At 43.1% G+C, this 17,500-nt stretch overlaps 2 protein-coding genes across 3 annotated transcripts in view; one reads left to right on the top strand and one right to left on the bottom strand.

The window, feature by feature from the left end:
- HGD (homogentisate 1,2-dioxygenase) overlaps positions 1–6,450 on the top strand; it is an 84,497-nt gene extending 78,047 nt beyond the window's left edge. Inside the window, exons 14-16 of one of the 2 annotated variants that reach the window (XM_085850425.1) lie at positions 4,131–4,249; positions 4,732–4,787; positions 5,987–6,450. In XM_085850425.1, coding sequence (XP_085706551.1) covers positions 4,131–4,249; positions 4,732–4,738 — 126 coding nt within the window. In that variant the 3' untranslated portion in view covers positions 4,739–4,787; positions 5,987–6,450. The remainder of the gene's footprint in view (positions 1–4,130; positions 4,250–4,731; positions 4,788–5,986) is intronic. The other variant, XM_085850424.1, reaches the window with a different exon arrangement.
- LOC147015562 (uncharacterized) overlaps positions 5,984–17,500 on the bottom strand; it is a 17,012-nt gene continuing 5,495 nt past the window's right edge. The window contains exon 3 of the mRNA XM_085850426.1: positions 5,984–7,859. Within this exon, the coding sequence (XP_085706552.1) occupies positions 7,642–7,859 (218 nt within the window). The 3' untranslated portion in view covers positions 5,984–7,641. The remainder of the gene's footprint in view (positions 7,860–17,500) is intronic.

The following is a 17,500-nucleotide window of genomic DNA, read 5'->3' as shown; positions in this document are numbered from 1 at the left end:
TGATGAACACCAGTAACAACTGAAAATAAGTTAGAGATGGTACCACCACATCTCACAGCACTCTCAGTACCATAGTATATTTCAGACATCAGATTGATCAATTTTGGTGGCATCCCATGAAGACCAAGAATCCTCCAGAGGGCAACCCGATTTACTGAATCAAACACTTCACAGAGATCAACATATTCTGCAAGCAGCCCCTGCCGAAACTCTCGTCAGCATTCGGTGAGGACATAAAGGACAAGGATATGGTCAATCGTTGACCTCTTTGGTGTAAAGCCCGACTGCTCTGGACGCTGGTGCTCAAGCAGATGGTGGCGAACCCGATCAAGAATTATGTGAGCAAAGAGCAGCATCACCCCGCGGTAGTTGTTGCAGTCTAGGCGATCACCGTTCCCTTTCCAGAGTGGGACAACAAGGCCCCTCTTCCAGTCAGTTGGGATGATGCCTGTGTTCCAAGCAGATAACAGAACTGCATGCAATGACACAAGTACAGCATTTCCACCAGCCTTGAGAAGTTAAACATGGTTGCCATGGATCCCTGGAGCTTTACCCCATTTCAACCGGTTCACGGCAGCCTGTGTTTCCACAAACAAACGTGGACCACAGTAGATTCGAGGGTCAGCAACAGGGATTGTACACCCCTGACTTCCAACTCGACAGCTGGTGCATCAGCCTGGTACAACCGCTCAAAGTAACCGGCCCAGCGGGCCTTCTCTTCATGCTCCTCTGTCAAGAGCCCACCACCCTCTGCTCTAACTGCAGTACACCAAGGGATGGGCTTGAACGAACGCAATGCGCGAATTCCCCTGTAAGCAGGACGAGAATCACTTGTCCACAGGTGATGCTCTTCCTCCTCACAGATGCCTCGCACATAGGCCTCCTTGTCCACCCTTATTACATGCACAGTTTTACGCCTCAGCTCCCTGAACAGCTCAGCTCTGCCATTCAGCCTGGCCCTGCGACTCTGGTCAATGGTATCCAGTGTCCCTTGAGCCAAAAATGTCTTTGCCCTCTGGTGAGTTCCAAGACATCTTCCAGCAACATCAAGGATTGTGGTCTTAAAGACACTCCACAACTCTTCAGGATCCCCCAAAGCACCAAGACCCCCCCCAAATCTCCACTCAGCCTGTTCGCAAACTCCTCAGCTACCCTGTCATCCTTGAACTTGCCAACATCCACCCTAGGCTGGGATGGTACCATTCTCCAGGATTTAAGATTCAACTTAAGAGTTGCTACAACAAGCTGGTGGTCTGTATTGAGGAACTGAGCACTCAGGTAGACTCTGGAGTTCTGGACCATCCTCCAGCGACCATCAACGAGGATAGTTCGATCTCCTTTGCCACAACACCAGCGTTGGAAAACCATGTTCAGCTATGAGCTTGTGGGCGCGGAAACCATGAACCGGCCACCCGAAATCCATGACTTCTTGCAAAGTCAAGGAATTTAGTGCTATTCTACTTCACAGTTCCAGACCCATGGGGACCAACAAATGTCGCATAACCATCCGTATTAGTTCCAGTCAATGCATTTAAATCCCAAGACTGGAAGTGTATCTCACCTGGGGCAGTGATCAACCAGACTCGAGCGTGGCATCGAATGCGTCCTTCATGGTGAGATAACTCGCCTCAGTCGGAGCATAAACAGAGACCAGGGAAATGAGACACAAGGAGTGAAGAATCCTCAGTCTCATAATACGCTCTTTGACCGATGTTACCTCAGTTATCATTGGGGTCAGCTTATTGGACACAGCCACAGCAACTCCTTGGGCATGGTAACCATCAGAGCAACCAGACCAATCGTAGGTGTAGCCACCCGCAATCCTGTCTCCGAACCTCAGAGAGAGCTGCAATACCGATGTCCAAACACTTTAGCTCAGATTATAACAGAGACAGGTGATCATCCTCTCTTAGGGATCGGACATTCCAGGCACCCACCCGAAGGGACCGCCTCAGGTTAATCCAAGGAGACCGCAGTCTGGTGGACGACACCTCAGCAACACTCCGACACACTCTCCCGCCATCTGACCCAGGAAGGTTACCCCGTGGTTTCCCTCCTGCTATCAAAGATTGGGGGTCACAAAGGCTTTGCCCCAATCCCGTCATCCGGTGAGCTGCCCTGCGAAGGGAAGCTGCACAGGAGGTACTCCCACGGAGTGGGTTTTCAGATTTTTTTGATGTTTCTGGAATGTTTTGTGGAATGAAGGGTTTTATGGTGGCCGGAGTACAATCCTGCTTCCAAACTCCTAATAAAAAAGTAACCCAACTGCAGGAGGACGTCCGCAGACACAGTTGGGCACTAGATATGGAAGGTCGTTGGCTCACACGGAGCTCCTCCCCCCTTTGACAGGTTTTGTTCTTCATCCTGCTGGGTGTCCATATCATACACCCTCCTCACCAAGAAACTTGGTGGAGGAGGCGGTTTAGTCGCCGACAACCCGACCATGGAACAGGTTCGTGCAGGTTTACATGGTACCTGTAAGCAAGTGACAGATCTAATCTGACCTCACCTGACTATAAGTCAGCTACCAATCAAATGGTCCTGAATTCAAGTCCCGTTGGCCGCTGAATTAAATACACCAGGAGGTTGACTCAGCCCGTCATCCTCCCGAGGTCGGCAACTTTGGCATTCTTCAGCTCCCAGGATCTTTTCACTTCATTCTTGAGGTCTTGGTATCTTCTTGACTTCTGCATTGTTTGTCCAAATATCATGAGCATTAACACCTCACTTAGCAATGCCTTCTCTTGTATTTTTTTTTTTGAACCTAAGTATGATATCTGGTCAAAGAGCTCAAAGGAATTTTCTCGATACACAATCTTCATGAGTTTTAATCAACCTGATTATAATTGGCTCCATGCATTAACCACTCTGGACATTAACAACTCATCCACTCAGAGTTAAATAGAGCACGGGGATGATCGAAACGCACGTCGTCCGTCTCTCTACACTTCCCTCTCATGGGTTTATATTGTGACACCGAACAATCCCGTGCCTTCCAGCAAAGGCGATTCTCGTCAATAGTGGAAGTTTTGTCTCAGAACGTTCCAGCATCTTCACAAACCTTACCAGGCAATTTACAGTACAATACTGCCATCTACAATCAAAATTAGCTCATCACATCAAGCAGTTTAATACAATTCACCGATTTCATGTTACAAATTTAAAACATGTACTGTGAATTTATAGGCATTTACTAATGCTTATCCACAAATACCACAATGTAAACTGTCCTTATCATGTAGCTTTTAACTGACAATGTATAAGAAGATTTTCATGAAGTAAATACTTTTTATGATGAGCAGTGATTGCTTTGCTTTATTGATGATGGTTAGTTTCAGTGCATGTGAAATGGAAAGCTTTGCAAGGAAAGGCAAATCATTACTCCCTGGAATTTTACTGTCTAATCATAATATATTATTTATTTTTCCACAATGCAAGTAGCATTTGTCATGCAAAATTTTGGCTCATGGAAGGGTGATAAGACAGAGGGTAAAAGGGTAAATGTAGTGACAGTAATGCGTTAGTTGGACACAATAATGAAGGGAATGAACAAAGAAAGAAAAAGGATAGGCAAGGAGGAAACCTGGTAACCTGCAAGGAGAGGGTGAAGGTTGGTCGGGTTAATGGAGTGGGTAGAAAAGAATGGGGGCGGCATGACATGGTGAATCACCACCTACTTGAAGCCTGAAAGGAAAACCAACTATTTTAAGAAGTCTTAATGTGATAGGGAGTTATCCATTTATTACATATGCATGGAAATGGGGGAGGTGGGGTGGGGTGGGAGGTTAGTTAGACCTGTGTGCATGAAGCAAAAAGGGTCAGACTTTCCATAACCCATTCTCTATATATACTTGTTGAATAGCCAGTCATTCATTATTCTTTTTTGCAGATGTTGAGAGTGGGGTGGCAAGTCAGACATTTATGAATGCTCGAGAAGGAAGGGGGGAATGAAATTGTCAAAAAAGGAAAATATGGGGAAGAGGAAAGAGAGGGGGGACACAATGACAGAGAAGCTGGGGGAGATAAAGGAAAGGTGGAGAAGGGTGTGTTTAAAATTGCCATTACTTTGCATAATATAGAGTTTGTCTCTTTATTTTTCTGCCCTCAAATCTCAAACATGACCTCCGCAGGCATTCATGTTTGAAAGTTCCCTGAGCCTGACAGCCACACCATGGGCATCGAACGTCAGCTGTAGAGATCTGACCTACCACAAATGCTGGGAGGATTTAACTTCACACTTTCAGCACAGGTAAACTCAATTGGCCATTCTTTACCGTTTCTGTAAATTTTACCACCAACTCTATTATCACAACCTTCTTTCAACAAACCCATGCTCGATCTCACATTTACACAAATAATTATTTTACGCACAAACTACCTTTCCTCAGAGGAGAAATCCCATGTAACAACCTTAACCACAACTCCTTATTGCTCCAACTAACAGACATCAGGAAGTACCTCTGAAAACCAACATAGGGGTATACTTGTTATATATAGGTCAGATTAACAAAAAAAGCCATCCCTGGACAAATATTTTGCCTTTTTCAGACAGAGGCTCATCAGCTTAGATGTGGTTTTAGTATTTCTGTACCAACCAAACCTTGGGATGGCATTTCAACCATTTAATGAGTTGGATCAACATTGCATTCAAGTTCATAATCACCCCAAGAATGCAGTTTTATTTCAATCCTTACCTCCTGTGAAATGCTCGTTAACCTTTTGTTGTCACAGATTTTGATTTGATAAAGATGTAGTGTCGAGTTTCATCAAGTGGAATGGTTTTTCAGGTTAGTTTTTCTGAAAACGAAAAATATTTACTTATTCTTAAGTTTCTTTTTTTATCTCATACTTTTTTTGTATTGTTTTATAAAACAAAAAAAAGACTGTTCCTTCTTAGTGAAACGACTATACACATACGGTCGTCTCATTAAAAAGGTCTTTCAGATGAATTTTAATTTTAAAAGATTTGTTTGCACAGTTTCTAAATTTGGCGAGACAATCCTCTTAATGAGACATTGTTCAAAATTTACCTTTACTCCACCTTGCTGCTTCACCTGTCAGTTACACCACGAGGGGAAACACGGCCTATCAGTAATCTGTCCAGATCCCTCTCTGCCTTTTCAGACAGAGGCTCATCAGCTGGGATAGGCTGGTGTTGGCTTTGTGGTTAGGGTGGCGGCTTGGGATCCTAGGGTCCTAAGTTCAAGCCCCGTTGGCCGCTGAATTAAATACACCAGGAGGTTGACTCAGCCCGTCATCCTCCCGAAGTCGGCAAAATGAGCACCAGTGTATTGGTAAGGGGGACACTGCATCAGCAGCATAGCCGCGTTCCTACCAATGATGCAGCCAGCAACCAGCAACCACAGGCTGCACTCGATAGAGAGAGATCAGCTGGGATCTGGTTTTAGTATATCAGTACCAACCAAACCTTGGTATGGTGTTGCAACCCTTTCATCACTTCGTTTAACATTGCATGCAAGTTCATAATCACACACACAATGTAGTTGGATTCCCCCCCCCCCCACTCCCAACCACTCACCCCACCATTTCAGCTCATTTTTCACACAAAAACATGGAATTTATCCTGAAAAGGGGGAAAGAGTAAAACCATGTGCATAAAACAAAAAAATAAATAACCCAAGGACTCAACATACAATTCCATCTCATCATAACTTGAAGATTCCTGGTGTGTTTGCAGAAGTTCATGGATAATGTGATTACTTGTGCTGTGATGAGATTGATGAAGAGATAAAAATGACAGGAATTTAAACAAAACAAATAAACAACTTGTGAGAGAGCTCGGCCACAGAGAGGGAATAGGGCCACTTATCAGTGGGTATGTTGTTCTTAATTCACATAACAAGAAAACAACACAAATGGCAATAGGAAATGTATCATCTTGTAAATTATCCACTATATATATACATATATACATACATATACATATACACGTTTCTCACTTGCTTTTTGTTTTGTCTTTCACCAGAGAGAGATAAATGGAGTTTCCGTTTGAAAACGACTGAAAGGAAGATTTCTGACTCAACGGCCAATGAGAACCTAACTCCCTTAACTTTGTTTTTTTTTTTGCTTATCAACACAAAACACCAACTTTAAATGGTGAGATGTGATGAAAATGTTTAAAGTTGCTGCATACCGAAGATTTCTGATACAAGATGCCAATTTAAAAATACCTTCATAAAAAGTACTGTATTTACCAAATGAATAACTAAAGTGTTCTCCGATGATAATTTTGATAAATCTATCACAAAAATCAAAGATTTCTTCTTAAACCAACTGTGAAATCAGATTGCCTTTGGAAAAAAACTTTCTGCAATAATTGCATTTAAAGTTGAGTTCTGCCACCAGACTGCATTGAATCTTCATAGTGTTGTGTGCTCTGTATATTCCATCTTTCTTATTTTCAGAATGAAAATTCCCGTACAAGAAAAACAGGTCTTGTGTATTTATTTATTCAAGACTTCATTTGGAACCACTGTAAATGAAACAGTGACAACAAGACCTGCCTCTCTCCCTCTCGCGCGCACATGCACGCACACATGCATGGTTTGAAACAACAATAATTTAAATCCAGTGAGGCGAGTTAGCCAATCTAATGCTCTTAAGGAGTGGAAGTTTATCTCAGTAATGTAACCCTCAAATTTGTTTTGACAGGTGTCGTGCTGGATGATCCATAATTTGATCAGGGTTGCCATAGTCACATCCTGCGGAACTCCTAATATGCCAGTTGTGTATCGAGTGGCCGCAGAATCCATGTCCCATTCAAATCCGATTTAGGGTATTCCATGTTTTCCAAGGCACGTCAAAACCAGGTGGCTTCACCGTTGGGGTGGAAAATGACAACCTGCTCACAGCTCACCCTACTACAGGGAAATCTACAATGTCATATACAAATACACAACTAATGGTGACCAAACACCCAACAACAAAATCGAGAAGCATCACATACATCGATGGCTGATCCCAATCCCAGGCAAAATGCTATAGTTAGAACTACGGCGTACGAGAGTTGCACTCGTATACCGTAGTTGGTTACAGTTCCAATGACAGTAGTCTGCAAAGAATAACTTCAGTAAAGGGATGCTTTATGCCCATAATTGCTTTATTATGACCGCAGCAAACTATTTTTGCCTGGGATAATCACAATACCTGGTCTGCGAGTGTAGCAATTTAGTATGTTGATGTAGAGTAGAATGAGAGAGTGGGATAAGAAGGCAGCTGCTTTGGAATAATTTTTATTGCCCATTAAATGGTTTCAAATATGTACCTATCACATAGGATATCACACACACACACACACACACACACACACACACACACACACACACACACACACACACACACACACACACACACACACACACACACACACACACACACACACACACACACACACACACACACACACACACACACACACACACACACACACACACAACACGACACTGAGATGAGCAATAGGGTCACGGAAAGGAAACATTACACCAGTGAATGAAGAACAGAACAACGTCAGCCAGTTTTGCTAAAAGAAAATTGCTAAACCATAATTTGAAACTTGTGTTCTTATTCTTTATGCTTTTTTTTTTTAACTACGACTTGTGATACCTTCGAGTTGCATTAAACTCAGTCTTTGCCACTGTTGTTTACTCGATTTTCAGAAAAGGACCACTTGGTTGTCCCAATTAATTGACCTTTGAAGTAGATTTGAGTTGCATCAACTTTGGCAATCACTTCAGCTCCAGTAGAAGTTGCAGATTCATCCGACTCCCAAGTTCCAGCCCATCCCTTCCTGGGCTCCACCAATGTAGGGATCAGGAAGACAGGAGATGGTTTCTGAGACCCTGTGGATAAACAATCATTCAGGCCAGCAGGAGATCTTTGAGACAGTGGACTTAGTAACTTTTCAACGACACCGGAGAAAATGAAATTATGCCACATGACATGGTTCTAAACAAAAATAATAATAATAATAAACCTCAGTAACTTTTCACAACTAGAGTTCATAGAACATGCGACCCTGTGCAATGTTCAAGTTTATAATTAAATTTAAATACAGTATGCATTTCAATAAAACAGACATTATCAAAGTTTTTCGACTTGCACTCTTCAGGATAAAACCGCAAGCAGATGAAGAAGCACCAAACCTCTCGTTTAGAAAGTTTCAATGTGATGTGCTAAACATTGATTGGTTGAGAGAAAGAAAGGATGGGATTACCTGATTAGTGGAACCATAGGGCATCATGATTAATGATTAGGCGGAGATGAATCACCAAAGTACCGGCGGAAACATAATGCTAATTAGCTGAGAGTAGTTGGGGGAGGGGGTGGTGGTGGTGGTTTTCACGATGATTCAAAGTTGACTGTGGTACGGTTGTCACACAGTCAATCCACCGTAGTTAGAATCGATATAAAGTTCAGACAAATGATTTCTGTCCACAAAGAATGGGATTGGTTGACCTGATGAATGTGGCCTCCATTGCACGAAGGTGAGCGAAACTGCATCCTCCACTCGGGATTTTAAACCAGCCAATACTACATTGTTCTGCACACTGAAGATTATTCGGTCGATGGTAACCAATTGCAGAGGCACAGGGAATAGTTGTCTTTCTATGTACATTATCACAAGCCCGAGTTGATTGTCTCTGTTCAGATGACTGACCCCGTCTGATCACCCAAAGGGACGTGTTGTTCAATACAATCCTTCAATCTCAAAGATGTGTGGCCCACATACCTATCATCACACTGGCAATGAAATTCGTAAATAATCTTACTTATATGATAGATGGGCAGAACATCTTTTTGGACTGGCGGAAGCAACCGGCGGGACGTGAAAATAACTCGTGATTAAACTACATAGTAAGTATGAATGGGACACTGTCTGTTTGATCTGATTTTCAAACTGTTGAGACACTTTGCCTTTCCAAGGTAGACATAGGTATACAGGACATTTACCAGGTCCGATTATAGGATTCATGAATTTGCATTGGGTTCACAAATTTGTACATGTACATATATACACACACACACACACACACACACACACACACACACACACACACACACACACACACACACACACACACACACACACACACACACACACACACACACACACACACACACACACACACACACACACACGTATTGATGATCTGTTCAGGATACCCATTATCAAGAAGAATAGTCTTGATGGTATCAATTTCAGCATGGAGTTTATCTGTGGAGCAGATCTTTCTTGCTCTCTTGACCAAGACACCAATCAATCCAATCTTTTATCTAGAGGAAATGTAAGAGTCCCACCTAGTTACTGTCCAGTAAAAGTAGGCTGAAGGTTGACTGTGGTTCTACAAGCATCGGCAGATTTCTCAACAAAGATGTCCAAGAAGGGAAGTACGCCGGAGCGTTCCATCTCCAAGGTGAACTCAAGGGATGGATGGATGGAGTTCAGGTCTGCCAAGAAGACTTTACATGCTGAGGTTGACTCAAAGACAGCAAAGATGTCATCCACGTACCGATAATAGATGGAAGGGGGTCGAACGCCAGGATGTGGATCTGCAAAGGATCATTTTTCACAGTAACCTCCAAAGATGTTTTCAAAGACGGGGCCTAGAGGGGATCCCAGCGCTACACCATCGATCTGAGTATACATTGAATCATTGAAGCTGAACTCGACAGAACAGGTTGCCATATTCATTACTTCAACGAAGACAGACTTGGAGATCGGTGGAGGTGTCAAGTCACTGATACAGAAGTTGCAGCAAATTTCGATCACTTCTGCCAGTGGGACATTCGTGAATAGACTGGAATTCCCGGTTATATCATACGAGCACATTATGCAATTCTCGTGTCTGTGTGTAACGGACTGTATGGCATCGGCAAAGGTGAAGGAATCCGTAAATTCATGTTCTGAGACACTGTTCAGTGATGGCTGTGAAAGCTCACATCACCATCTGATGAGCTCATGCTGTGCAGAGCCAGTTATTGGAAGGGTCGGCCATGGAGGAACACTATCTTTATAGCAGATAATACATCCCTGATCTTTGCAATCCGACAGGTCTAATTGTGTCGTAAACCTCCTCAGAGAGCTTCCTCGTTTGCAGAGTTGCAATAGTCTTTTCACCATTTGTTTCTCCAAACGAGATGTGTGGTGACATTTGGTTGCATTTCCCAGGTGATGGAACTTGGACACATCGCTCAAAATCACAGCCATTTTCTCACCGTAGTCACTCTTTTTCAGAATAACCATGCGGGAGCCTTTATCTGGTCTGCCAATCTGGATTTCAGGATTGGATTTGAGGTCACGTATCGTGACCAGGCAATCGTGCTGCACATGGAGATCAGACAAATCGTTTGGAATCCCACAGCTGTAAGCGTGAGTGAGATCGGCTAGTCTGGCCTTTAGTGCTTCATTCACCTCATTGAATACTGGTACATGCTGGAACAGCTGAGCGTACAGAGCTCAAACTCCGCAAACACCTCCTCTCGCTTGATGTTACGATTCGGTATACCAAATGTGAAACCATGAGCCAAGACGAATTCTTCGGTCGCAGATAGTTAATGATCTGACAATTTGAGCACATGTTTGGGGGATTTCACAATTAAGGAACCAAACCACTTTTAAGGAGGTTTACGACACAATTAGAACTGTCAGATCACAAAGCCCTATTCACGAATGTCCCACTGGCAGAAGTGATCGAAATCTGCACGCAACTTCTGTATCATAGTGACTTGACACCTCCACTGATCTCTGAGTCTGTCTTCATTGAATTAATGAATATGGCGACCCGTTCTGTCGAATTCAGTTTCAATGATTCAATGTTTACTCAGATCGATGGTGTAGCGATGGGATCCCCTCAAGGCCCCGTCTTGGCAAACATCTTTGTAAGTTACTGTGAAAAACGATTCTTTGCAGATCCACATCCCAGGGTTCAACCCCCTTCCATCTATTATCGGTACGTGGATGACATCTTTGCTGTTTTTGAGTCAACCGCAGCATGTAAAGTCTTCTTGGCATACCTGAACTCCATCCATCCCTTGAGTTCACCTTGGAGATGGAACGCTCTGGCGTACTTCCCTTCTTGGAGTCTTAATTGAGAAATCGGCCGACGCTTATAAAACCACAGTCTAGCATAAGTCTACTTTGACCGGACAGTATACTAGGGGGGACTCTTACAGTTCCTCTCGATACAAGATTGGATTGATTGGTGTTTTGGTCAAGAGAACAAGATCTGCTCCACAGATAACCTCCATGCTGAAATTGATACCATCAAGACTATTCTTCTTGATAATGGGTATCCTGAACAGATCATATATATATATATATATATATATATATATATATATATATATATATATATATATATATATATATATATATATATATATATATATATATATATATATATATATATATATATATATATATATATATATTGCGGGCCGGGTTCCGGAGGCGAGAACGACCACTAGGTGGGGGAAGTTACGTCGTCTCCCACCAGATTCCCGAAATTGTCGGCCGTCGCTCACGGATAATTCCGTGATGTGGCGGGTCGCTTAACCGACCATGGATGCCAATACTGCAACCACATAGCGTAGGGTCTTTTTGTCTAGAATCAATTTACTTAATTAACCATGCGGTTTCGACTACCGGGGAACCACGCCCTCGGTGCGCCTTGCCTGAACTGGATCACTCTACCAACTACCTTTCCGGTTTGGATGCAACCGAGCGGACCTGCCAAGAACGTACCGGCAAGAATGAACAGATTATCAGGGATAAAGACCCGGATTAAACTCAGATCCGAACCATGCTGGACCAATGAAGGAAAAGACAAAAACGAACTGGAAACATTTCTACAATAAACTTACAAAATAAGGACACAGAGCAGACTTACGCGGGAATAAAACCGGCAAGATTTACAATGATCAAATAAAAACACTTATGCAATTCTACTTAAAGACGGCGCCACACACTCAGATGCACGCTCACACGAAAATAAACACAGATGTATGGCAAAGGATCCCCACAGCCAGAGAGGGAGGTGAGCTGAGGTCGCAGTTCTTTCAGGTACCTGAATGTTGGAGGGAAGGGATGCTCCGTGGTGCGGCCCTTGTCAATGGTCGTGCGGCTCGGCCCATGGCCGAACGCGTGGAGACCGTGTCTGCGAAGGAGCCCGGGTCGAGTAAAGTGGAGTCCGAGGCAGGGATCAGGGCTGCAGACAGGACCCAACGAGTGACCCGGTCAAGGTCGGGTCGAAGTCTTCCCAGCTCTCTCACACTCAAAACAAATGACCCCCAAAGAGCGCAACCGCTCTATGACCTTCCTCCTTTCTTTCGCTACCAGCTGACAAACTGTCTCACTCCAACACTCCTCACTCTCACGCTGTCAGGGTTACTTCGTAATTTATAGATCTCAGTCAGTGGGGAGGGGCCTTGGTGAAGCTGACATCACTGTCCACCCTGATTGTATGGGGCTTCCATGGGTCCGCCCTTTCTGGGCAGGGTTTCGGCCATACCGGGAAACCCGCCCATTACACGCGTGTCCGGACTCACCAAAAAGGTACTGCACAAAGATTTTGCCTCGGAAGGCGAGAAGAAGGTACTGTGGTTCATAATGGAGGGGATATAAGGATTTATTAATCTAACTAAAAAAAGATTGCAATGCACCCCAGTGTCTTCCCACGACACACAAGGTAGGGATCTATCTACACATATACTTAACGGCATAACTAACTTCGGGACAACTGTATGTTTGTATGCATACAGTTCCGAGAACTGTAACAATATATATATATATATATATATATATATATATATATATATATATATATATATATATATATGCAAATTCCTAAACCCACCAAAGAATCCTATAATCGGACCTGGTAAATGTCCTGTATACCTATGTCTACCTTGGAAACGTAAAGTGTCTGCTTGCGGCTTTATCCTGAGGAGTGCAAGTCGAAAAGCTTTGATAATGTCTATTTTATTGAAATGTCCATTTAAATTTGTGTACGTATAAAATGTTTAATTAAATCCAAGTAAAATAAAGATTGTAAAAGTCGAATAAATCAATTAAATCAGGAACATACTACCGTTAACTCTATCTATTGCACCACCATATCTAACACGTCACATTAGTTTTCCGTGCCTGTTGTTTGTGTCCTTTACAACGTCCTTAAAACCAGTAAGTTTCCTGCTTGGAATGATTTTCAGTTTTGTTTGATTCCCAGGCAGGCAGAGTCAAAATATTTATCTCACTCTCTCTGCGCATGTGCGATTGGGACGAATTCAGAAACAAAGTACTGTTAAATGGCAAACTTGTCTTCTGATTCATGTTCCAAATTTAACATTCAAATTAAATAAGTTGTTCCTTGATCATAAACTGACGTTTGTAGACAGGCAGACAGACAAGCATGAACCAATTGCCTAATCCCACGTTTTGCTTCACATGCATGGGGTAATGATATTCCTCTATCCATCTATCCTTTATTTTACTTGCTCAAAACTTGAGAATGTACCCATTCAATTTATTGAAATCAGAAATTATGCACTTGCCTCCAGCTATATAGTCAGGGTTGGATTACTAACCAGAATCGAAACAGTCATCTTGGTATTTCCCAGGCAGGATGTTGCAACAATCATTGTGCTGTCAAATCTTATGGGACTTAGCTGGACGTTCAAGATCCCACGGCATGTTTTGATAATAAATTTTAAAAAAGTAAGCGATTAAAATGCTGGCACGCTGGTCAAATTCCAAAATCCTGCAATGACTTCTGCTGGGAAGACAACCGTAATCCATCCATCCATGGGGACCATAATCTGTGCAAAGCGTTGATGCTGCTTAAGCAGTCTCCTTGGCTATTGGGCACAATCCTGGACGGGTCGCCACTCCGACACAGGATACCAGCATGCTGGCACTCATTTTGCCAAACAACTGTAATGAACCCAGTGTAATCCCTGTCCTGAGAAGGCTTTGGCAGCATGGAACAGAGGGACAGATGAATCAGAATTTTCAGATGTAAGGGGAGTCCCCCCCCCCCCACCACACACGTGGACATACAGATGAATACATGAGATGACAAATGACTGTTAGAAGAGACAAACAAAGCCACTGAACTTGGGGAAAATCCCATCACTTATTGAGGCACTCTGGGTACCATCAGGCATTTCCTAAGGAGGAACTTTCTCTTCCCCGTGCATGCTAACCTTTGGGGGTTGTCCGTGCTGTTGCCCTTTTAAATGCTGAAGTCAATCAAGGAAACAACACGTACCATTTTTAAAGTCGTTGGTATGACTCGTATTCTCACATTTTAAGAATGCCATTAGCAAACTATTTTACAACCTGCTTCTTTATTCTATATTTTTGGCATCTCACTGAGGGTTGAACCAAATTTGACAATTTTAGGAATGTCAGAGTTAAAGGAACATTCCACGGGACATTTTCACTTATCAAGGACAAATGCCAAAGGATGTTGACTGAAGGTGTGCTGCTTCTCTCTGACAACATGCCTATGCATATAAACCCGTTTTGTAAAGATCTCAATTCGTGTCTGGCTTCAATCAGAAGAATCACCTCGTACACCCTGGATCTGCTCCCCCCCCCCCCACCTTCAAAGCCATTTGCTGAAAATCGGGAACCAATTGAAGCAACTAAGATGTGGTCAGAGGAGCAATGTGAAAACTTTTTTTATTTTATTTTACTGGCAAACAAGATAAATGGAGCGAGTTCATCGAAGTCAAGGGACACCATATTGGAAAATAAAATAAGTTGGCACATCTTGGACTATTGTCTCATCCCTGGAATTTTTCAAACACTTCTCATGTTAAGGATTGAATGTACACTCATTTTTTTTTCCACTCCTAATCGATGTAAAATGCCTCATCCGATCCTTAACATAATATACGAGAAGAGTAGCATGCGATACTACATTTCAATTAGGTTTTTCATGGAATAACTTTGGATTATAGTTGATTTGATGATTCAATTACCAGAGGTTAATCACAGCTCATTTCAACCAAAATAGAATAAATAAATAAAAAAAATCAGCCAAATAGAAGAAGAAAAAAAAACAACCAAAATCCTGTTTAATATGGAAACTATAAAGTAAATACAAATTTAAGTACTTTCATCACTGCGTGGTCCTCGAGGTCCAAGTGAGTGCCAACAGAATGATGCACTGTAGTCCCAAAAACAAATAATAAAAAAACAGTCCAAAAGACCCCCGATAATCCAAAAGACCTCACTGTGATCCAATCACAAGGATTACAGCCAAGGGATATAGTCCTTACAATCATCATCAATTTACTTTAAGTGAGTTCAAACTCACACCATGAGCGTGCACAGAAGAACAAACAGTGCTGACCTGGTTCCAAAGTAAACTAATTGACTTAACTACCGAACACAAATTTACAATCACAACTATGTCACCAGTCATACCTCATTACAATGAACTTGCACAACAAGCAAAAAAATGGTATGTTTAGACAGGCAAACAGATTTTAAATTTTTTAATCTTGTTAAAGTTAATCATTTTTAAAACAGCTTTACTCTCAAGACTCTCCTCCTTATGCCATTTCCCATTAAGTTGGGGTTGGCAGCTCAGAGTGTATACACTTGGCACACATTTTCAACGAACTGGCTAGCCCAAGCCACCAGTAATAACTTGCCTACTTTGTCAAAAGACAACGCGGGATCTTTAACATCCACCAATAATGCCTACAAACGGATCACCCAGCTTAATATCCATCAAAGGGAGGTGCACTTTATCATGCAACACCCTTTCTATGAAGAACCGATTCAAAAGTTTTATTTTTTCGAAACAGCTGGCTCGAGGTAACCCTGCCTGAAGCTCCAACCTGACCACTCATGTGTCATCTTGTTTACCCCGTGTACCCCACCCCATCCCTCTCCCATCCACAGATATCCTAATGTGTCTGTTTCCCAATGTTTTGTGCTTCCCTCTCCTGCCAATCTTGTTTCCTGCTCCCTCTGTTATACGTTCTGCGTGTTAGCTCTTATACGAACCTCGATATTGTGTACATGTATATGTATATGTACATATACATATTATTGCAGGCCGGAGGTCCAGTGGTGAGAACGAGCACGAGGTGGGGAAGGTTACATAGTCTCCCACCAGACTCTCCGGAATTGTAGGCCGTCGCTCTCAGATAATTCCGTGAGGCGGCGGGTCGCTGAACCGACCGTGGACGCCAATATCTCAGCCGCGCAGCATAGGGTATTTTTGTCTAGAACCAATTTACCTCATTAACTACGCGATTTCGACTACTGGGGAATCACGCCCTCGGCACGTCTTGCTCGAACCGGGTCACTCTACCGACTACCAACTCCGGTTCGGGTGCAGTCGAGCGGAACTGCCAAAGCCGTGCCGGCTCGGATGAGCAGATTATCGGGTATAAAAACCCAGGTAAACTCAGATCCGAACCATGCTCGACCAATGAAAAAGGACGGAAACGAACTGGGAACATTTCTACAGTAATTTATTTACAATAAAGAAGACACAGAGCAAGACTTATCGCAGAATATTCAAGCAAGAATTTACAATGTTCAAAAACACTCATACAGTTTCTACTAAAAAGATGGGCCCACACACTCAGATGATTTATTAAAAGACCCCAGCAGCCAGAGAGGGAGAGATGAGCTGGGGGTCGCAGTTCGCTTGGGTACCTGCACGTTGAAGGGAGGGGTGCTCCGCAGTGCGGCACCTGCTAATGGTCGTGCGGCTCGGCCCACAGTCACACGCGTGGGGCTCATGCCCATGGAGGAACCCAAGCAGAGTGGTCGGAGTCCCAGGGCGGAGATCAGGGTCACGGACAGGACCCAGGAAAACTCCAACGAACACCAGCCAAATGCAGAACTCCACTCTAACGCCCCAGACTACAGGTCAAACCGCATGACGCACACCAACCAACTCAACTCCTCCAAAAAAAAACTTACACTCTGAGGATCACGTCATATTTTTATGGACCTCCCCAAACGGAGCGGGGACTCGGTGAAACAGACGTCACCGTCCACCCTGATTGGACAGGGTCTTCATGGGGTACATATATATATATATACATATATACATATACATATATATATATATACACATACACACACACACACACACACACACACACACACACACACACACACACACACACACACACACACACACACACACACACACACACACACACACACACACACACACACACACACACACACACACACACACTGGTAGGCGACATGGGTGGTCGCTATATAATTGCATACTAGTCATACAGTTTTTGGCGGATCGGGCTGAAAATTTTTGACAAAGAGGTTGATTATAGTACGCATAAAAGCACGGAAGCAGATTTTTGCAAAAAAACTTTTAAGGATTTTTCAAAAATTTCTAAGTCCCGTTGCTAAGCAATGGTGGCGTCCATAGCAACGGTGCTCAAAAGCATACAATTAGATCCTGGTATGAACCTTCCAGTC

This window comes from Eptatretus burgeri, chromosome 12 (assembly GCF_056783735.1).
Source record: "Eptatretus burgeri isolate ZD-2024b chromosome 12, Ebu_testis_v1, whole genome shotgun sequence".
NCBI lineage: Eukaryota > Metazoa > Chordata > Myxini > Myxiniformes > Myxinidae > Eptatretus > Eptatretus burgeri.
Note: the sequence above shows the minus strand (reverse complement) of the source record. Positions and strands in the feature narration are given on the sequence as shown.